This window comes from Polyodon spathula, chromosome 5 (assembly GCF_017654505.1).
Source record: "Polyodon spathula isolate WHYD16114869_AA chromosome 5, ASM1765450v1, whole genome shotgun sequence".
NCBI classification, from domain to species: domain Eukaryota; kingdom Metazoa; phylum Chordata; class Actinopteri; order Acipenseriformes; family Polyodontidae; genus Polyodon; species Polyodon spathula.
Window position 1 is genome coordinate 655729 of NC_054538.1, and position 18426 is coordinate 674154.

Consider the following 18426-nt stretch of genomic DNA (forward strand, 5'->3'; position numbering starts at 1 on the left):
AACAAGATTTAATGTACATTTACTTTGAACATGTGGAACAGATAGTATAAAGACTTTATACTGAATAAATGATATTAATTAAGCCAGAGGAAAAGAAGGAATTTACATCAAGTTTGTATTTCTTTAACTACATTATCTGAACTAGAAATATGCTGATCCACTGAAGAAATCTTTGAGATCCACGATCTTCATTTTACTTAATAACCACTTGTAAATAATCACTTCCACACCTCGATCAATTGAGCTTGACTTCTTACATACAAGACCCTCGGTAGGAGAAAGGGCCTGAATAACAACAGATTTATAATAATAATAATAACTATAAATTAATATTATAACAATAACAACTACCATCACTTTGTAGTTATCACAGCTTTGGAGGGTGGGTGTATGGGAGAGAGAAAAAAAACACACTGTATCGGGATGGAAATAAGATTCCTATTGCAGAGGAGTTTCACCCATCCCAGGTCTTAATATGTGCTTGATTAGCCCCAGTGTATAGAGGTAGCAAGCTCTGGTGTGTCTTATTGAACTCATAGTAAAACCAGGAATGGATTTAACTGCTATGCTATGCAGTGGGACTCATATCCATCCCTGCTGTACTAACACAACAAAATAATTGAGGGCATGTTCAATGTACAACTTCTACACACATCATGGCTCATAGGCAATACAAAACAAACAAACAAACACAGCAAAATGACTAAAGAAACCACGTCTTTTTTTTTTTTTTTTTTTTTTTTTTTTTTAACTGCTAGGCAAATGCAACACTGCCCCCTGGTGCACAAGTTGCTCTATTGCCCAACAACAATCTATTTCCCTGTTGCACAGAGATTTGGAAGGTGCATATATTTCCTTGTCTCAATCAGAACAATGATTTGTTTTCTGTAATTGACACGTGAACTCACAATTTATGTATGTTAAACTAAAAAATAAAAAAAAACAGGTATGAACATTTATAAAAAATAAAGAGGAACCCTCAAAAACATCACAAAGAAGAAAGTACTTGTACATATGAACAGCACATATTAAAAGACTGTCAAATTATTTTAAAGCTTGCAAATGGTAATAGTGAGAAGTACAAAGATTCTTCTTCTTAATTATTATTATTATTATTATTTATTATTATTATTATTATTATTATTATTAGTTTAAATACAATATATATAGAGCCAATTATATGTGACCTGTTTTTATGTCTCCACTCACACATGCTTGGCCTCCCACTGCTGTCATAAGCGTCCAATCTGAAAGAGTACTTCACAAATGATGCAGGCCACTGTGGAGTTTAGCACAGAGGATATGGAAATGTCAAGCAGCCGTCCTTCAAACAAAACAAACTCTGAGCGATTCTCCTCCACCCTGGCCATGGCAAGAAGAGCCTTTGCTGCCCTGCACATCATGTTGATGCTGGGCGGCTCCATGTGGAGGTGGTTGTGCTGGCTCTGTTGGTACTGTGCCAGGGTGACTCCATCCTCCAGGAAGCTTAATAAGTTCCCAATGCTTCCTTTCTGCACAGCTATGGCCCGTGATGCCAATGTGTCCCCTTGGGCAAGGTTAGATAAAATGGCTACTGACATTTCCCGGTAGACCTGGTTCTTGCGGTCTCCCACGAAACGAAGCAAGGTGGCATACAGCTTCTCCAGCCGGCTGAAGGGCGCGGTCGCCAGGATGAGGTCCACATTGCTGTCCTGGACGCTAAGCTTGCACAGGGTCTCCAGCGCAAGTCTCTGGGGGGTGAGGGCTGAGCTCGGCTCTGCCAGGGGGAAGGGGTCCTGGGCCTCGGCTGATGGGCAGACCATCCAGTGCAGTAGACCATCCAGGATGGGCAGACAAATGCTCTGTGGGTAAAGAGAGAGGTCCAGGTGCCCCGCAATGTTAGCCAAGGTGACCAAGGTGTCCTCCCGCAGGACTGCCAGGCAGTCCCACCACCACTCGTCCTTGCTGCACGCCAATCCCTTGTCCTGTGCCTCTCCCGTCTCGTAGGTCTGGGGGGCTCGCTTCCTCTCAGGATGCTCATGGTGCAGAAGGACCATCTTCCCCAGGATCAGGACCAGCCCCGAGTGTTTTGACATCTCTGCATCATTTCCAGGCACAAAGGACAAGCTGCGCACAATATTGGACACGCAGATGCAGCGCTTGGTGAGAGAGTCCTGCCAGCTGGCAATGGTGGACAGAGGCAGCTCGTCTCGAGTCTTGTGCTCATCTTCCAGAAGCTTGATTTTTCTATGGCTCTTGGCTTGACGGATGCGTAAGGCCAGCTGGTCAGGGTGTGTGGAGGTGGGAAACAGATTGCCGTCCGTGAGAGCTCCAGGACGGGCACTCAGCACATCATCGATGGTTGCCATGATGCTGTTCTCCACTTGATCTTCTGACACTGTTTCCTCCATTTCCACTTGCTTGTTTTTCTTGTGCTCTTTGTCTGGGTTAGCACAGGAGTCCCCATGCCACCCCCTCATCACCACCTCCACCCTGCTCTCAAAGTGGGTCTGGATGTGTTCCGTGGAGTCTCCTCCCCCGATCTTCCAATGGAGGAGCCCGCTGCTGAACTCCTGGACGTGTTTCAGCTGCTCTGAGCGTTCCACCACAAAGTCATCCCCTGCATCCACCAGCTCCAGGGGCAGCTTGTCGAACTTGCTGGCTTGTTTTGGTTTCTCTTCTGGCTTGTCCAAGGTCTCTTCAGTGTCGACCCCCCTCTTCTCTTCCTGTTCCTCTGCCTCTGCCTCCACCTCCTCCTTGTCAATCTCAGGTTCATCCAGTTCCTTAGCCTGCTCCTCCTTGCAGTCTGTTTTAACCTCCTCAGTCCCGCAATCACTCGCTTTGGACTGAATGTTCTCCTTTTTAATGGAAACTGGTTCAAGAAGAGCCTTCTGGCCTGGAGCACCAATTTCATATTCCTTTAGGATGCCGAACATTTCAATCAGGCATTTTCTGAAATACTCAACCATGAGTTCCAAGAATCCAGGTAACTAAAAAGGAAAAACAATGGGAAAAGTAATAACACAAGTAATAACTGTAATGCTGTGTGAGTCACAGCAGCATCCACAAACTGCCTCCATACATCGTTTTCTTATATGTGTAATTGAGGTTGTATCTGTGTAAATGCATCTTTATTTAATGTTTTAGTTTTTTCTCACATTGAGGGTGGGGTACTTGAGCTGCGTTTTTAATTGGAAGGAATCCGGTGTATTATAGCTTTCTTTATTTGTTAGTTAATCACAAACTCTCATATTAAAACCTATCCCTCTGCCTAATCCCAGTGTGTTTCATGTAATTCTCTTACCTGCAGGAGGTTGAACGAGGCGACCGTGCTGTCATCGTACAGAAGGATCTCTTACCTGCAGGAGGTTAAACGAGGCGACCGTGCTGTCATCGTACAGAAGGATCTCTTACCTGCAGGAGGTTAAACGAGGCGACCGTGCTGTCATCGTACAGAAGGATCTCTTACCTGCAGGAGGTTAAACGAGGCGACCGTGCTGTCATCGTACAGAAGGATCTCTTACCTGCAGCAGGTTGAACGAGGCGACCGTGCTGTCATCGTACAGAAGGATCTCTTACCTGCAGCAGGTTGAACGAGGCGACCGTGCTGTCATCGTACAGAAGGATCTCTTACCTGCAGGAGGTTAAACGAGGCGACCGTGCTGTCATCGTACAGAAGGATCTCTTACCTGCAGCAGGTTAAACGAGGCGACCGTGCTGTCATCGTACAGAAGGATCTCTTACCTGCAGGAGGTTAAACGAGGCGACCGTGCTGTCATCGTACAGAAGGATCTCTTACCTGCAGGAGGTTGAATCGAGGCGACCGTGCTGTCATCGTACAGAAGGATCTCTTACCTGCAGGAGGTTAAACGAGGCGACCGTGCTGTCATCGTACAGAAGGATCTCTTACCTGCAGGAGGTTAAACGAGGCGACCGTGCTGTCATCGTACAGAAGGATCTCTTACCTGCAGGAGGTTGAACGAGGCGACCGTGCTGTCATCGTACAGAAGGATCTCTTACCTGCAGGAGGTTAAACGAGGCGATCGTGCTGTCATCGTACAGAAGGATCTCTTACCTGCAGGAGGTTGAACGAGGCGACCGTGCTGTCATCGTACAGAAGGATGTTAATGGTATCCAGAGCCCATGTGCTTTCAGCCAGGAGACCGGATTTTAGAGACATCATCACACGCCATGCCTCTGGTGTTGCTAAGGAGAGGGAACAGGAAAACACACACACACACACAAAGTAGTTAAGTATGTGTGCTTGAAAGCCTCTTTTCTCTAATCCATATTAATACACTGTGCAAGTCTGGGACATTCTGTTTTTCTAGTGGCAACTTCAAATCTGAGCTTCACATGGAAAGAGTCAGACAGCCAATGCCGGCATATCTGAATCTCTCGAATTGGAGTGGGGCCTCCTCCAGAGCTCTGACACCCGCAGACAAAATATTTGAAGGCTGACACACAGCTCTCTCAGAGTACGCATTGGCTGTTCTTCACCAAGCCGTCAGTACTGGATTTAACCACTTTACTCTGTGTGACAACCTTTTCAAATCATACCCCGAGGATCCCCAGTGAAAGGACCCTTACCCGTGTCCTTGGAGGTGATCCTGCGCCGTGGCTTCAGGACAGGCTGCGTTGCCTCCGCAGAGCCAGGGGGAAAGCCAATCTCACGTCTGCTGATTGGTGGCTGAACCACGGGGCCGCTGACGTGGGACGCGGGGGCGGGTTGGCCCACCTTCTGCATCTTCATGGCTGGTAGAAAGGGAGACTTGCTGGGGGACACGCGGGACTCCAGGGAGCGCTGGAAGGAGGCAGGGCTGGGCGCCCCGGAGATATGGTTTGGCAAAGAGGGAGGAGTCTGATAGGAGGGCTGGGGAGGCCGTGAGGTCATGGAGGCCAGGGAGCTGGAGGAAGGGGGCAGGTAGGGGGACTGCCGCTGGTTGACGTGACTTGGCCATTGGCTCTCTGGGTTTAGCCTCTGGTCAGGGACCACGCTCTCATCCTCCCTGCCCATACCAGGGTAGATGGGTCCCTGGGAGGATGCCCCGGGTCCTTGTCTGTTGGGGTAGGGATATGGTAGAGCAGTCCTGGAGGGCCACGTGTTTTGCTGGGGGCCCGCGCCAGTGTTGGAGGTGTGCTGGAGGGCGCTGCTCAGCATCCCGTGCTGCTGTGGGGGGGGTTGCCCAGCTATCTGCAGCCTGTCCCGGCTGTAAGGGTAGGGATACTGTCCCTGAATGGGCCGCCGCTCGGGCCCAGAGAAGCTGCTGCCATACTGGCTGTACATGTCGGGGTGCTGGCCGCCACACTGCATGCTGTAGATTTCCCCTTCATGTCGCTTGGCTGGGGGGCTGTACATGCCCTCCATGGGACGCTTGTAGCCCTAGGAAGGAATTCGTAGTCATGTTAAACATTATGAAATCCACATCTCTTTTGCTATCAAGATTAAATGTTAATGATGAGATGTGGTCAATATGAGGTTAGGGTTAATGTTGAAGATGTGATGTGGTCAGTATGGGGTTAGGGTTAATGTTGAAGATGTGATGTGGTCAGTATGAGGTTAGGGTTAATGTTGAAGATGTGATGTGGTCAGTATGGGGTTAGGGTTAATGTTGAAGATGTGATGTGGTCAGTATGGGGTTAGGGTTAATGTTGAAGATGTGATGTGGTCAGTATGGGGTTAGGGTTAATGTTGAAGATGTGATGTGGTCAGTATGGGGTTAGGGTTAATGTTGAAGATGTGATGTGGTCAGTATGACGTTAGGGTTAATGTTGAAGATGTGATGTGGTCAGTATGGGGTTAGGGTTAGTTGAAGATGTGATGTGGTCAGTATGGGGTTTAATGTTGAAGATGTGATGTGGTCAGTATGGGGTTAGGGTTGATGTTGAAGATGTGATGTGGTCAGTATGGGGTTAGGGTTGATGTTGAAGATGTGATGTGGTCAGTATGGGGTTAGGGTTGATGTTGAAGATGTGATGTGGTCAGTATGGGGTTAGGGTTGATGTTGAAGATGTGATGTGGTCAGTATGGGGTTAGGGTTAATGTTGAAGATGTGATGTGGTCAGTATGGGGTTAGGGTTGATGTTGAAGATGTGATGTGGTCAGTATGGGGTTAGGGTTAATGTTGAAGATGTGATGTGGTCAATATGGGGTTAGGGTTAATGTTGAAGATGTGATGTGGTCAGTATGGGGTTAGGGTTGATGTTGAAGATGTGATGTGGTCAGTATGGGGTTAGGGTTAATGTTGAAGATGTGATGTGGTCAGTATGGGGTTAGGGTTAATGTTGAAGATGTGATGTGGTCAGTATGGGGTTAGGGTTAATGTTGAAGATGTGATGTGGTCAGTATGGGGTTAGGGTTAATGTTGAAGATGTGATGTGGTCAGTATGGGGTTAGGGTTAATGTTGAAGATGTGATGTGGTCAGTATGGGGTTAGGGTTATGTTGAAGATGTGATGTGGTCAGTATGGGGTTAGGGTTAATGTTGAAGATGTGATGTGGTCAATATGGGGTTAGGGTTAATGTTGAAGATGTGATGTGGTCAATATGGGGTTAGGGTTAATGTTGAAGATGTGATGTGGTCAATATGGGGTTAGGGTTAATGTTGAAGATGTGATGTGGTCAATATGGGGTTAGGGTTAATGTTGAAGATGTGATGTGGTCAGTATGGGGTTAGGGTTAATGTTGAAGATGTGATGTGGTCAATATGGGATTAGGGTTAATGTTGAAGATGTGATGTGGTCAATATGGGGTTAGGGTTAATGTTGAAGATGTGATGTGGTCAATATGGGATTAGGGTTAATGTTGAAGATGTGATGTGGTCAATATGGGGTTAGGGTTAATGTTGAAGATGTGATGTGGTCAGTATGGGGTTAGGGTTAATGTTGAAGATGTGATGTGGTCAATATGGGGTTAGGGTTAATGTTGAAGATGTGATGTGGTCAATATGGGGTTAGGGTTAATGTTGAAGATGTGATGTGGTCAATATGGGGTTAGGGTTAATGTTGAAGATGTGATGTGGTCAATATGGGGTTAGGGTTAATGTTGAAGATGTGATGTGGTCAATATGGGGTTAGGGTTAATGTTGAAGATGTGATGTGGTCAGTATGGGGTTAGGGTTAATGTTGAAGATGTGATGTGGTCAATATGGGATTAGGGTTAATGTTGAAGATGTGATGTGGTCAATATGGGGTTAGGGTTAATGTTGAAGATGTGATGTGGTCAATATGGGGTTAGGGTTAATGTTGAAGATGTGATGTGGTCAATATGGGGTTAGGGTTAATGTTGAAGATGTGATGTGGTCAATATGGGGTTAGGGTTAATGTTGAAGATGTGATGTGGTCAATATGGGGTTAGGGTTAATGTTGAAGATGTGATGTGGTCAGTATGGGGTTAGGGTTAATGTTGAAGATGTGATGTGGTCAATATGGGGTTAGGGTTAATGTTGAAGATGTGATGTGGTCAATATGGGGTTAGGGTTAATGTTGAAGATGTGATGTGGTCAGTATGGGGTTAGGGTTAATGTTGAAGATGTGATGTGGTCAGTATGGGGTTAGGGTTAATGTTGAAGATGTGATGTGGTCAGTATGGGGTTAGGGTTAATGTTGAAGATGTGATGTGGTCAGTATGGGGTTAGGGTTAATGTTGAAGATGTGATGTGGTCAGTATGGGGTTAGGGTTAATGTTGAAGATGTGATGTGGTCAGTATGGGGTTAGGGTTAATGTTGAAGATGTGATGTGGTCAGTATGGGGTTAGGGTTAATGTTGAAGATGTGATGTGGTCAGTATGGGGTTAGGGTTAATGTTGAAGATGTGATGTGGTCAGTATGGGGTTAGGGTTAATGTTGAAGATGTGATGTGGTCAGTATGGGGTTAGGGTTAATGTTGAAGATGTGATGTGGTCAGTATGGGGTTAGGGTTAATGTTGAAGATGTGATGTGGTCAGTATGGGGTTAGGGTTAATGTTGAAGATGTGATGTGGTCAGTATGGGGTTAGGGTTAATGTTGAAGATGTGATGTGGTCAGTATGGGGTTAGGGTTAATGTTGAAGATGTGATGTGGTCAGTATGGGGTTAGGGTTAATGTTGAAGATGTGATGTGGTCAGTATGGGGTTAGGGTTAATGTTGAAGATGTGATGTGGTCAGTATGGGGTTAGGGTTAATGTTGAAGATGTGATGTGGTCAGTATGGGGTTAGGGTTAATGTTGAAGATGTGATGTGGTCAGTATGGGGTTAGGGTTAATGTTGAAGATGTGATGTGGTCAGTATGGGGTTAGGGTTAATGTTGAAGATGTGATGTGGTCAGTATGGGGTTAGGGTTAATGTTGAAGATGTGATGTGGTCAGTATGGGGTTAGGGTTAATGTTGAAGATGTGATGTGGTCAGTATGGGGTTAGGGTTAATGTTGAAGATGTGATGTGGTCAGTATGGGGTTAGGGTTAATGTTGAAGATGTGATGTGGTCAATATGGGGTTAGGGTTAATGTTGAAGATGTGATGTGGTCAGTATGGGGTTAGGGTTAATGTTGAAGATGTGATGTGGTCAGTATGGGGTTAGGGTTAATGTTGAAGATGTGATGTGGTCAATATGGGATTAGGGTTAATGTTGAAGATGTGATGTGGTCAGTATGGGGTTAGGGTTAATGTTGAAGATGTGATGTGGTCAGTATGGGGTTAGGGTTAATGTTGAAGATGTGATGTGGTCAGTATGAGGTTAGGGTTAATGTTAAAGATATTGTAATTTCAGATAAAAGAACGCTGCACTTGTGTTGTATTGCTCTGAGACATTTACTGCTGCCAGATTATATTAATCTTCACTTTTTTCATTAGGACTAAGCAACTTTACACAAAGACTACCCTATTGCAACTAATTCAATCGTTTACGTTTCTTATAGTGAAATACATGTTAGTAATATCTGATCAGTTTCCTGCTATGTGGATTTGGGAGGAATTATTTGAGTGAAAAGCAGCTGCAGATTGATTCAAAGAGGAGACAATGTCTCTCCTTCTCAGTACCCAGCCCAACACTGTACAAACCTCACATTTCACTCCCACAGTCATATAATATATATATATATATATATATATATATATATATATATATATATATATATATATATATATATAGCTCTATCTGGAAAAAATTGAGACCACTGCAAAATTATCAGTTTCTCTGGTTTTACTATTTATAGGTATGTGTTTGGGTAAAATGAACATTTTTGTTTTATTCTATAAACTACTGACAACATTTCTCCCAAATTCCAAATAAAAATATTGTCATTTAGAGCATTTATTTGCAGAAAATGACAACTGGTCAAAATAACAAAAAAGATGCAGTGTTGTCAGACCTCGAATAATGCAAAGAAAATAAGTTCAGATTCATTTTTAAACAACACAATACTAATGTTTTAACTTAGGAAGAGTTCAGAAATCAATATTTGGTGGAATAACCCTGATTTTCAAGCACAGCTTTCATGCATCTTGGCATGCTCTCCACCAGTCTTTCACATTGATGTTGGGTGACTTTATGCCACTCCTGGCGCAAAAATTCAAGCAGCTCGGCTTTGTTTGATGGCTTGTGACCATCCATCTTCCTCTTGATCACATTCCAGAGGTTTTCAATGGGGTTCAGGTCTGGAGATTGGGCTGGCCATGACAGGGTCTTGATCTGGTGGTCCTCCATCCACACCTTGATTGACCTGGCTGTGTGGCATGGAGCATTGTCCTGCTGGAAAAACCAATCCTCAGAGTTGGGGAACATTGTCAGAGCAGAAGGAAGCAAGTTTTCTTCCAGGACAACCTTGTACTTGGCTTGATTCATGCGTCCTTCACAAAGACAAATCTGCCCGATTCCAGCCTTGCTGAAGCACCCCCAGTTGAGTCCAATTTTCAGCTTTGCCCAACACCTGGTCGTCTAATGGTTAAACGGAGACCTGGAGAGGCCTACAAGCCACAGTGTCTCGCACCCACTGTGAAATGTGGTGGAGGATCGGTGATGATCTGGGGGTGCTTCAGCAAGGCTGGAATCGGGCAGCTTTGGCATGAATCAAGCCAAGTACAAGGTTGTCCTTCTGCTCTGACAATGTTCCCCAACTCTGAGGATTGGTTTTTCCAGCAGGACAATGCTCCATGCCACACAGCCAGGTCAATCAAGGTGTGGATGGAGGACCACCAGATCAAGACCCTGTCAAGGCCAGCCCAATCTCCAGACCTGAACCCTATTGAAAACCTCTGGAATGTGATCAAGAGGAAGATAGATGGTCACAAGCCATCAAACAAAGCCGAGCTGGTTGAATTTTTGCACCAGGAGTGGCATAAAGTCACCCAACATCAATGTGAAAGACTGGTGGATAGCATGCCAAGATGCATGAAAGCTGTGCTTGAAAATCAGGGTTATTCCACCAAATATTGATTTCTGAACTCTTCCTAAGTTAAAACATTAGTATTGTGTTGTTTAAAAATGAATCTGAACTTATTTTCTTTGCATTATTCGAGGTCTGACAACACTGCATCTTTTTTGTTATTTTAACCAGTTGTCATTTTCTGCAAATAAATGCTCTAAATGACAATACTTTTATTTGGAATTTGGCAGAAATGTTGTCAGTAGTTTATAGAATAAAACAAAAATGTTCATTTTACCCAAACACATACCTATAAATAGTAAAACCAGAGAAACTGATAATTTTGCAGTGGTCTCTTAATTTTTTTCCAGAGCTATATATATATAATGTGTGTGTGTGTTTGTTTAACGTGATGTGTGTTCTGATGCAATAAAAATGAAGCAGGCAGTCTGTCTTACCTGTTGCTGAGGGAACATGGCAGGCTGATGTGACCCATATGGAGGCTGTGATGAGGGGGGACCCTGTCCTGAGTATTGCTGCCCGTAGGGGTCATGTCTGCAACAGACATAATACAAAGTCAAGCAAGCCTCTGTGGAGACGCTTCTGTGTCACGGACAGGAGAAGAATTCTGAACAACAAAAGCCCCTTTCACACTGGCATGCTCTACCCAGATCAAAACCTACCTGGGTCAGGACCCGGTGCCATGCGGGTCGGCTACGTGATTTCACACTGTTGTTAATAAAGCAGGCCGACCTTGGTGACAGACGCAAGGGAACGACGCGCGTATCAATGCCCCGGAAGCAGCTTGCTACTGACACTTCCATCCAAGCTTCTCTGGATTGAACCATCAGCCCAGATGTTAATTAGAGCAAATGTTTCTTCACCCCTGCTGCATTCTGGCTCATGCTGTGTCTCAATCAATAAAAATATGGCTAAACAGAATAAACAGAAATGTTCCTTGTGGAAGTGAACCCTTCACGCAGGCATGGCTGTTTGTTATTACATCCTGAGGTGGGTCGCTGCGACCCGGGGTAACCCAGGTACGACCCAGGTACGTGGTTCACGCTACGCAGGATTGTGACCCGGGTAGCAGTGCCAGTGTGAAAGGGGCTAAATACTGGTAGTGCTGGGCTGGGTTTAACTCTGAATCCCCTCATCATGAGAATTACTTCTAAATGATCTTGAGATTGTGTTTAAGATACACTTCAAACTATAAAACAAACACAAATGTGTCTCTGTATAACACATCCTTCTATAAGTTTAGCCCCTAAGTCACTCTGTGAGTAAAGTACAGCAGTGACGATCCCACTAAAGATTAGGAACCACACTTTCAAGCTCTCCTACAGCTCATTTTATTGGTAGCATTTTACAGGAAACCCCAATAAATCCACTGACAATCTCAACACGGTTCATACAGTAACCATCTTCCTAAGTTAATAACACACATTTCTAACAGCACCTTTAACAACATACATGCAAAGAGAGATTTAGCAGATTCTTCTGTGATATTACAGACTACAGATTATTCTGTGATATTACAGACTACACTCTTACCTCTGCTGGCCAGGGTGTCCGTGTGGAGAGTACATGCTGGGGTCACTGTTTGAAGGCACCATGTTACTCTGACCACCAGGGGGCCCCAAACTACCTTCTGGGCTCATCCCGTGATCTGGTCTGTGGGAAGCATGAAAGAAAACACAGTCAGCCACCGTGTATAACACTTGGTAACATACAGTTACACAGCAGTTAAACAAGGGGAGGGGAGAGGAGTGGAGGGGGGAGTGCATGTGAGGGTGAATGTTCACGTTCCATTACAATGTGATAAGCAATTCTCTCTGAAGGGGCTGCTGATAACACAATATGATGCTGGTGTATTAGGAAGCCTGGCAATGGTTCAGTCCCCCTCACCTCCTGTCATACCTTGGCCCATAGGGGTACTGCTGCCTCTGCCCCATCCCCAGACTGGACATCCCGGCTGAGGGTGACCGACTGTACATGTCCTGCATCCCGCTGCTGGACAGCTGTGCTGGACTCATGAAGGGCTCACTGTTTCCAGGCACTGAGGAGAATGAACATTCGATTAGAGCAGTTTAGCGGTCATCCCAAAACCCTCGCCATCAAACATTCTGGCAAACAGCATGTCAACATTATCTATAGAGCCGTCAAAATGATTCTGAACTGCATATTTCACACTGTCGCAAAATAATGTATTTCCACTTCTTCAGCAGTGACACGTTCACAATACACCATATTGTTGTCACTGATGATCAAGTGGCTATCTCCAGTGGATTAAACAGCTGGCGAAGAGAAGTCAGGAGAAATTCTTTGCAACGTTGTTTAATTGTTATGCGCGGTTTAGGCATTTTAGAAACAAGCGTCTCTTCTCTTCCATCACAATTTTAATTCCCAAACGACTCGCTCCGAATTCTACTTATGCGCAAGCGCTAGTCAGAGAATTCATTTCCCTTCAGACCGTGTCCATGGTAACAGCTGAGCCTTGACAACTACAACTGCAAGTATTTCTTTAAAATATTCTTTTGTATAAACCTCCCAATTAAAAGATGTCATTGTTTGCTTTATAATTATTTTCTCGTTTTATTTAGTTTTATATATGCCTTCAGTTTTATTTCGTGCCACTACTTATTTGCGAAAAACATGGGGGTCTCTCTCGCTCTCTAATAATAATAATAATCAATGGTGGCTCGTCACTATAGGCAGGTTAGGCACGGTCTTACCATTAATTTGTCCAGTTATTTTTTTCCTAAACGAATACAATGTAACTGTTCTGAATTAATATCATCTTTCAAAACGCCCGACCTCCGCAGCTCCGCTAGCGCTATTCGCTGCCCTGGACTCGGGTCTAGCAGTGGCTAGGCTGAGAGCGTTGCAACTCCCTTGAGATTTCACGCAAGCGCAGTGTACCTAGTAAGGCACCGGGAGGGGACAGCCTTACCCACTCAAGCAACTATAATGGGCTCCAATGGGATGGTTTCCATGACAACTCTTGGCTTGGTAAGGCACTGATGGAGAGGTGCCTTACGAAGAAGCTGGCTAGCTTGGGAACGAGCAGAGCAGCGGTCGTAAGTGTTCTGTTTTGTGCATGTGTTTTGTTGTTTGTATTTTGTTCAATGAGTAGCTAATAATTTTGAACTAATTCACTATTATGTGTGCAGTCTTCAGTTCATTTTGTTAGGTGACTTGCTGGCTTAGCTAGTTAAACAGAGTTAATCAGGGCAGCTGACAGCTAGCTAGTAGCTATCTAGCTACATAATCGTGATTCATGATACTGTCTCATTTCTGGAAGCGAGAAGCAGAGGAGTTATAGTGCTGATGATCACCCATGGTCAGTTAGTTCTTCAATCTGTTTGAACCGTTACAGCCGCAGGCTAGGCCTACACTAAAGTCTGTTTGTGACTGAGAATTAGGCCAAGCTCTGTCATTTGTAAGGATAATTGCTGATACAGATGTGTTTCATATCCTCATATTTTGAATGAAATATGAGTGTGAATTTTGAATGAAAAATGCTCTCTCCATCTAAACATATTTGCTGGCATAACAAATGCACAAAAATGCGCACTCATGCACGCACGTTTTTGTACGTGTGCTCACTCTGTTCCAAGTGCCTTACCAATAAAAAAAGTCACCAGCCGTCACTGATAATAATAATAATAATAATAATAATAATAATAATAATAATAATAATAATAATAATAATAATAATAATAATAGATTTAATTTATAGCGCTTTTCACAAGAAGTCTCAAGGCGCAAATTACAATGGTTGATTACATTAGAGAAATGAATTATTACAAAAAGCCAAAGTATAAAAGTAAGTTTTCAAAAGAGATTTAAAGACATTGACAGACTGAGATGCCCCCACAGTCTTAGGCAGAGAATTCCACAGCCACGGTGCCCCATGGTGCTCAGTCTTGTTTCTGGGATTATTGCAGACCAGCCTCAGTAGAGTGTAAAGTGCGAGCAGGAGTCAGGACGTATCCATATAATATATATATATATATATATATATATATGTGTATGTATATCTATATTATATATATATATATATATATATATATATATAAATATATATATATATATACATATATATATATATATATATATATATATATATATATATATATATATATATATATATATATAGTGTTGAAATAGAAAAGTAATTGATAAACTGAAAAATATTGGGGCTCCCGAGTGAACATCTGGTAAAGGCACTCCTATAACCTGGAGATCGCAGGTGCGAGTCCAGGATAGTCTACTGCTGCCAGTGGATGGGAGTTCCCAGGGGGCGGCGCACAATTGGCCGAGCACCGCCCAGGGGAGAGGGCTTAGGTCGGCCAGGGTGTCCTTGGCTGACTGCGCACCAGAGACCCCTGTGGACTGGCTGGGCGCCTGCGGGCCTGCCTGTAAGTTGCCCAGAGCTGCGTGATCCTCTGATGTAGCTCGGAGGTGACTGCATGGCAGGTCTGCAGAGTGAAAAGAAATGAACAGCTGACTGCACACGTTTCTGAGTCAGCGCAGGGTTGGAAGCAGTGAGCCAGGTTGAAATAAACAATAATTGGGCTTAGCAAATTGGGGAGAAAATAAGAACAATAATTGGCAATTCCAAATTAAAAATAAACAGATAAAATATTGTAGCTAATTATTAAAATAGTGAGTTTTCAGTTTATCAATTGCTTTTCTTCATTATGATCCTGCTGGATCCTTGGATATAAAACTGTTAGCAGTTTGTGCTCTACATTAATAAACAAAGCACTATGATTTGTTTTTCCACTTGATGGCAGTGTCATGTTAAGGATCACAAATAGCAGCCCTAGGCCTGTGTGGGGAGTGTAATTCCTTGTTTCCACAGAATGCAAGGCACAGGCCTCTATGAGAAAGCCAGGCAATACCGTGCTGTGCAGTAGTAGGCAGCGTGATGGGCAGTGCGACGAGCAGCGTGATGGGCAGCGCGACAGGCATGCAGGGATGTCGGTGCATTCTTAGAACTTTCTTCCTGTGAATCGCTTTGCACTGGCAACAAAAAAAAAAAAAACTCTAAGCAACCCTAAACAAAAGAACCTGGGAGTTACAAGGCTATGAATTGGCAGAAACTGAAAAAAAGTGTCTAAATTAAAAGAAGACTGGTTTCCATGCACCAGCAGCCATAAAAATAGGAAAAAACAACAGCGCCTTTAAAAGTAACTTCCCCTGGGGCCCATAGAGGGGGTACTGCTTCATCACAGACTTCAACTCCTGCGCTGTTCAGTGCGATTTCTATTCCCTTCAATTACAGAATCCTTTCCAGATAGGAGGTTATAATCAGCTGACTGGAGCCTCATCACTGCAAGGGCCTTGTGGAATTCCTGATTCCTGGCCACCAGCTTTGGCACTGCTTTTATAACAAGGTTATACAGTGCTGATTCTAGTGAAACTTTACATTACAACACATTGCCACATAGTGGGTCGCAGAAGAAGTTGGGACAATGTGGTGCACATCGTGTTACTTTAGAAGCACTCTCTACAAACATTACACAACAACAAGTCACCTTTTCTCATCCCACCAAGAGGACCCTTACTGGATTCAAAGTGCATCCTCATCACCCCCTCCGGCGTGTTCACCCCCGGCTGGTATGGAGTGCTGTGCTTCTGGAATGCAGGGTCACTGATCTCTGAAAAGGGGTCCTGCACGCTGACCGCACTGCTTCTAGGAAAACCAGCAGAGCGGCTCACACTATATGTTACAGACACATTAGCAGTCACAGTTCCTTTTACAAGTTCAACAGCACTGTATTAGTTCGTAGGTCGACTGCTCACGATCCCAGAAGATATTAAACAGATATTAAGCTCTGCTACCTGCTGCCCGCTGTTTAAAACTTGGACACTTCCTGTATGTTGCAAACCTCTGGGGCAAAAAAGGATCACCAAATTCTGAGGGTTTCACTTGAACAACATAACAGGGCAAAACAGAAACTTCATTTCAGTTTAATGAGGAAAGGAAAGCACATTTTGCAAAATGATAAAATTAGTAAATGTGCTGAGAATACTCGTTAGGTTTTGACAATAGCCTCTTAAGTATACAAGGAATATGGGGTACCGCTCAGTATAGCAGAAAAAAGCACGCAAGTAATAATGATTCACAGAACAATGGCACAACCCTAGAATTATGTGAAAGGGCTTTCTCTACGCTAGAAGGCAACACAAAATGAAAATGAAAGAACACGAGTAGACAAACGTGTTACCAATGATGGCTTTTCAAGTCTTCACTGGAGCTATTTTGTGACTTTTTTCCTTTCTATTTTGACCTTAGAATTTTGGTAGAGCACAGAAATGACAAATGGGAAGAGTAGTTTAATCATACCTCACTATATATGGAAGCATAACATGAAGTATTACAATGACAACATCAACAGTTATCTGGTACAGCTATGGTGGAGCGTGAAAGCATTCAGCTTGTAGTGTTGATAACCCCTTCACCCTTTCTCTACTGTGCATTAGAAAAGATTCAGAAAGACTTCAGGAAGCCCATGTTGCCCTCCTGCCTCCTACCTGTTACCCTGCAGGGGTGGCATCTGCCCATGTGCTGAGGAGACTGGGGCTGGAGGCTGGAGGTCTTCTGGAGCTTCAGTCATGGAACTGCTGCCAGTTGACTGTGGGGTCTGGGGGCCTTGCAAGGAGCCTGAATTGGCTGAGGGAAGCAGGAGAAGCAGGTGCTCAGTTAGTGTAATGTAGACACAGCTGAAGAGGATCACACTAGACTTCGCATTCCCCCAATGACAGGCAAATACCAAATACATCCAAATGCCTGTAGCAATTACACAAGGATGTAAACAGATAGGAGGCCTACTTGATATTAGTTTATAAGAGTGCATACAAACGGGCACTGGTCATGTGCTTCTATTGTGTTTGAAAGTGTCAGAACATTGCTTGAAGGCTGGTCTGGTTACATGGCTAGCCAGTGTGACGAACATGTCCATTTCTGTTTCCGAACTCTGCAGTTCTATTGTGTTTGAAAGTGTCAGAACATTGCTCGAAAGCTACTCTAATTACATGGCTAGCTGGTGTGATGAACATGCCCAGTTAGTTTCTGAACTCTGTGGTCAGATGCTCGGGGTTCACTGTGTTGCCCTAATTCTTCGCTCCATTTCCGCAGCACAGGTTTATGTGTTGCCATGGAAGCCAAGCTGAGCAGTTATAGAATGTTGGAATGGTTTTTAAAAGACAAAAAGCCATAATGTGATTACAGTGTATGACATCTTAAACTTTGAAGAGAGTTCATTTTAGTAGTTAAAGCTGCAAGGCACTCCCGGAACAAAAAAAAGAATAAAATAGAATAGTAATATATTGCATAATATAATATATTTTAGTTATATTATACATTATATACTAAAATATATCATATTAATATATGATAAATATATATAAACAAATATGATATATATTTAAGACACTGGCTTACTCAACTAAATTTAAATAAGGAAATAATGCCATCATCACTCAATACATAGTTAGTGCCCCTGACTGAGGCACTCAGAGATAACACGCACTCACGCACACAAACACAAACACGCACGCACTCACACACACACAAACACACACGTGCAAACATACACGCACAAACACACATGTGCAAACACACACGCGCAAACACACAGGCACAAACACACGCACAAACACACACGTGCAAACACACACGTGCAAACACACACGCACAAACACACACGTGCAAACACACACGTGCAAACACACACGCACAAACACACACGCACAAACACACACGTGCAAACACACACACACAAACACACACACAAACACACATGCACAAACACACATGTGCAAACATACACGCACAAACACACACGTGCAAACATACACGCATGCACACTTTCTCAATACAATGCCCCAGATTCTCACTCAAGGATATCCTTCTCTTTACTTCCAGAATCTACACATGTAAAAGCTAAAGGAAACAATGGAAAGGTTACTGGAGGTTAAGTGCATTCACATACTTCGAAATGTACACTTAGCCGGGAAGATCATTTACACAGCACGATTCAGATTAAAAAAATAAATACATCAAAACTGCATCAGCAGTGGCTGTGAGGAGAGGT

General features: G+C 43.8%; 1 protein-coding gene across 11 annotated transcripts in view; it reads right to left on the bottom strand.

The window, feature by feature from the left end:
* Positions 1–480: 480 nt before the first annotated feature.
* LOC121315379 (AT-rich interactive domain-containing protein 1B-like) overlaps positions 481–18426 on the bottom strand; it is a 189203-nt gene continuing 171257 nt past the window's right edge. For 9 of the 11 annotated variants that reach the window (XM_041249417.1, XM_041249413.1, XM_041249419.1 and 6 more), the window contains 8 exons: positions 16865–17003; positions 15865–16022; positions 12227–12377; positions 11873–11992; positions 10777–10873; positions 4570–5362; positions 4055–4185; positions 481–2969 (listed from right to left, as the gene is read on the bottom strand). In XM_041249417.1, the coding sequence (XP_041105351.1) occupies positions 1233–2969; positions 4055–4185; positions 4570–5362; positions 10777–10873; positions 11873–11992; positions 12227–12377; positions 15865–16022; positions 16865–17003 (3326 nt within the window). In that variant the 3' untranslated portion in view covers positions 481–1232. The remainder of the gene's footprint in view (positions 2970–4054; positions 4186–4569; positions 5363–10776; positions 10874–11872; positions 11993–12226; positions 12378–15864; positions 16023–16864; positions 17004–18426) is intronic. The other 2 variants (XM_041249415.1, XM_041249414.1) reach the window with 2 other exon arrangements.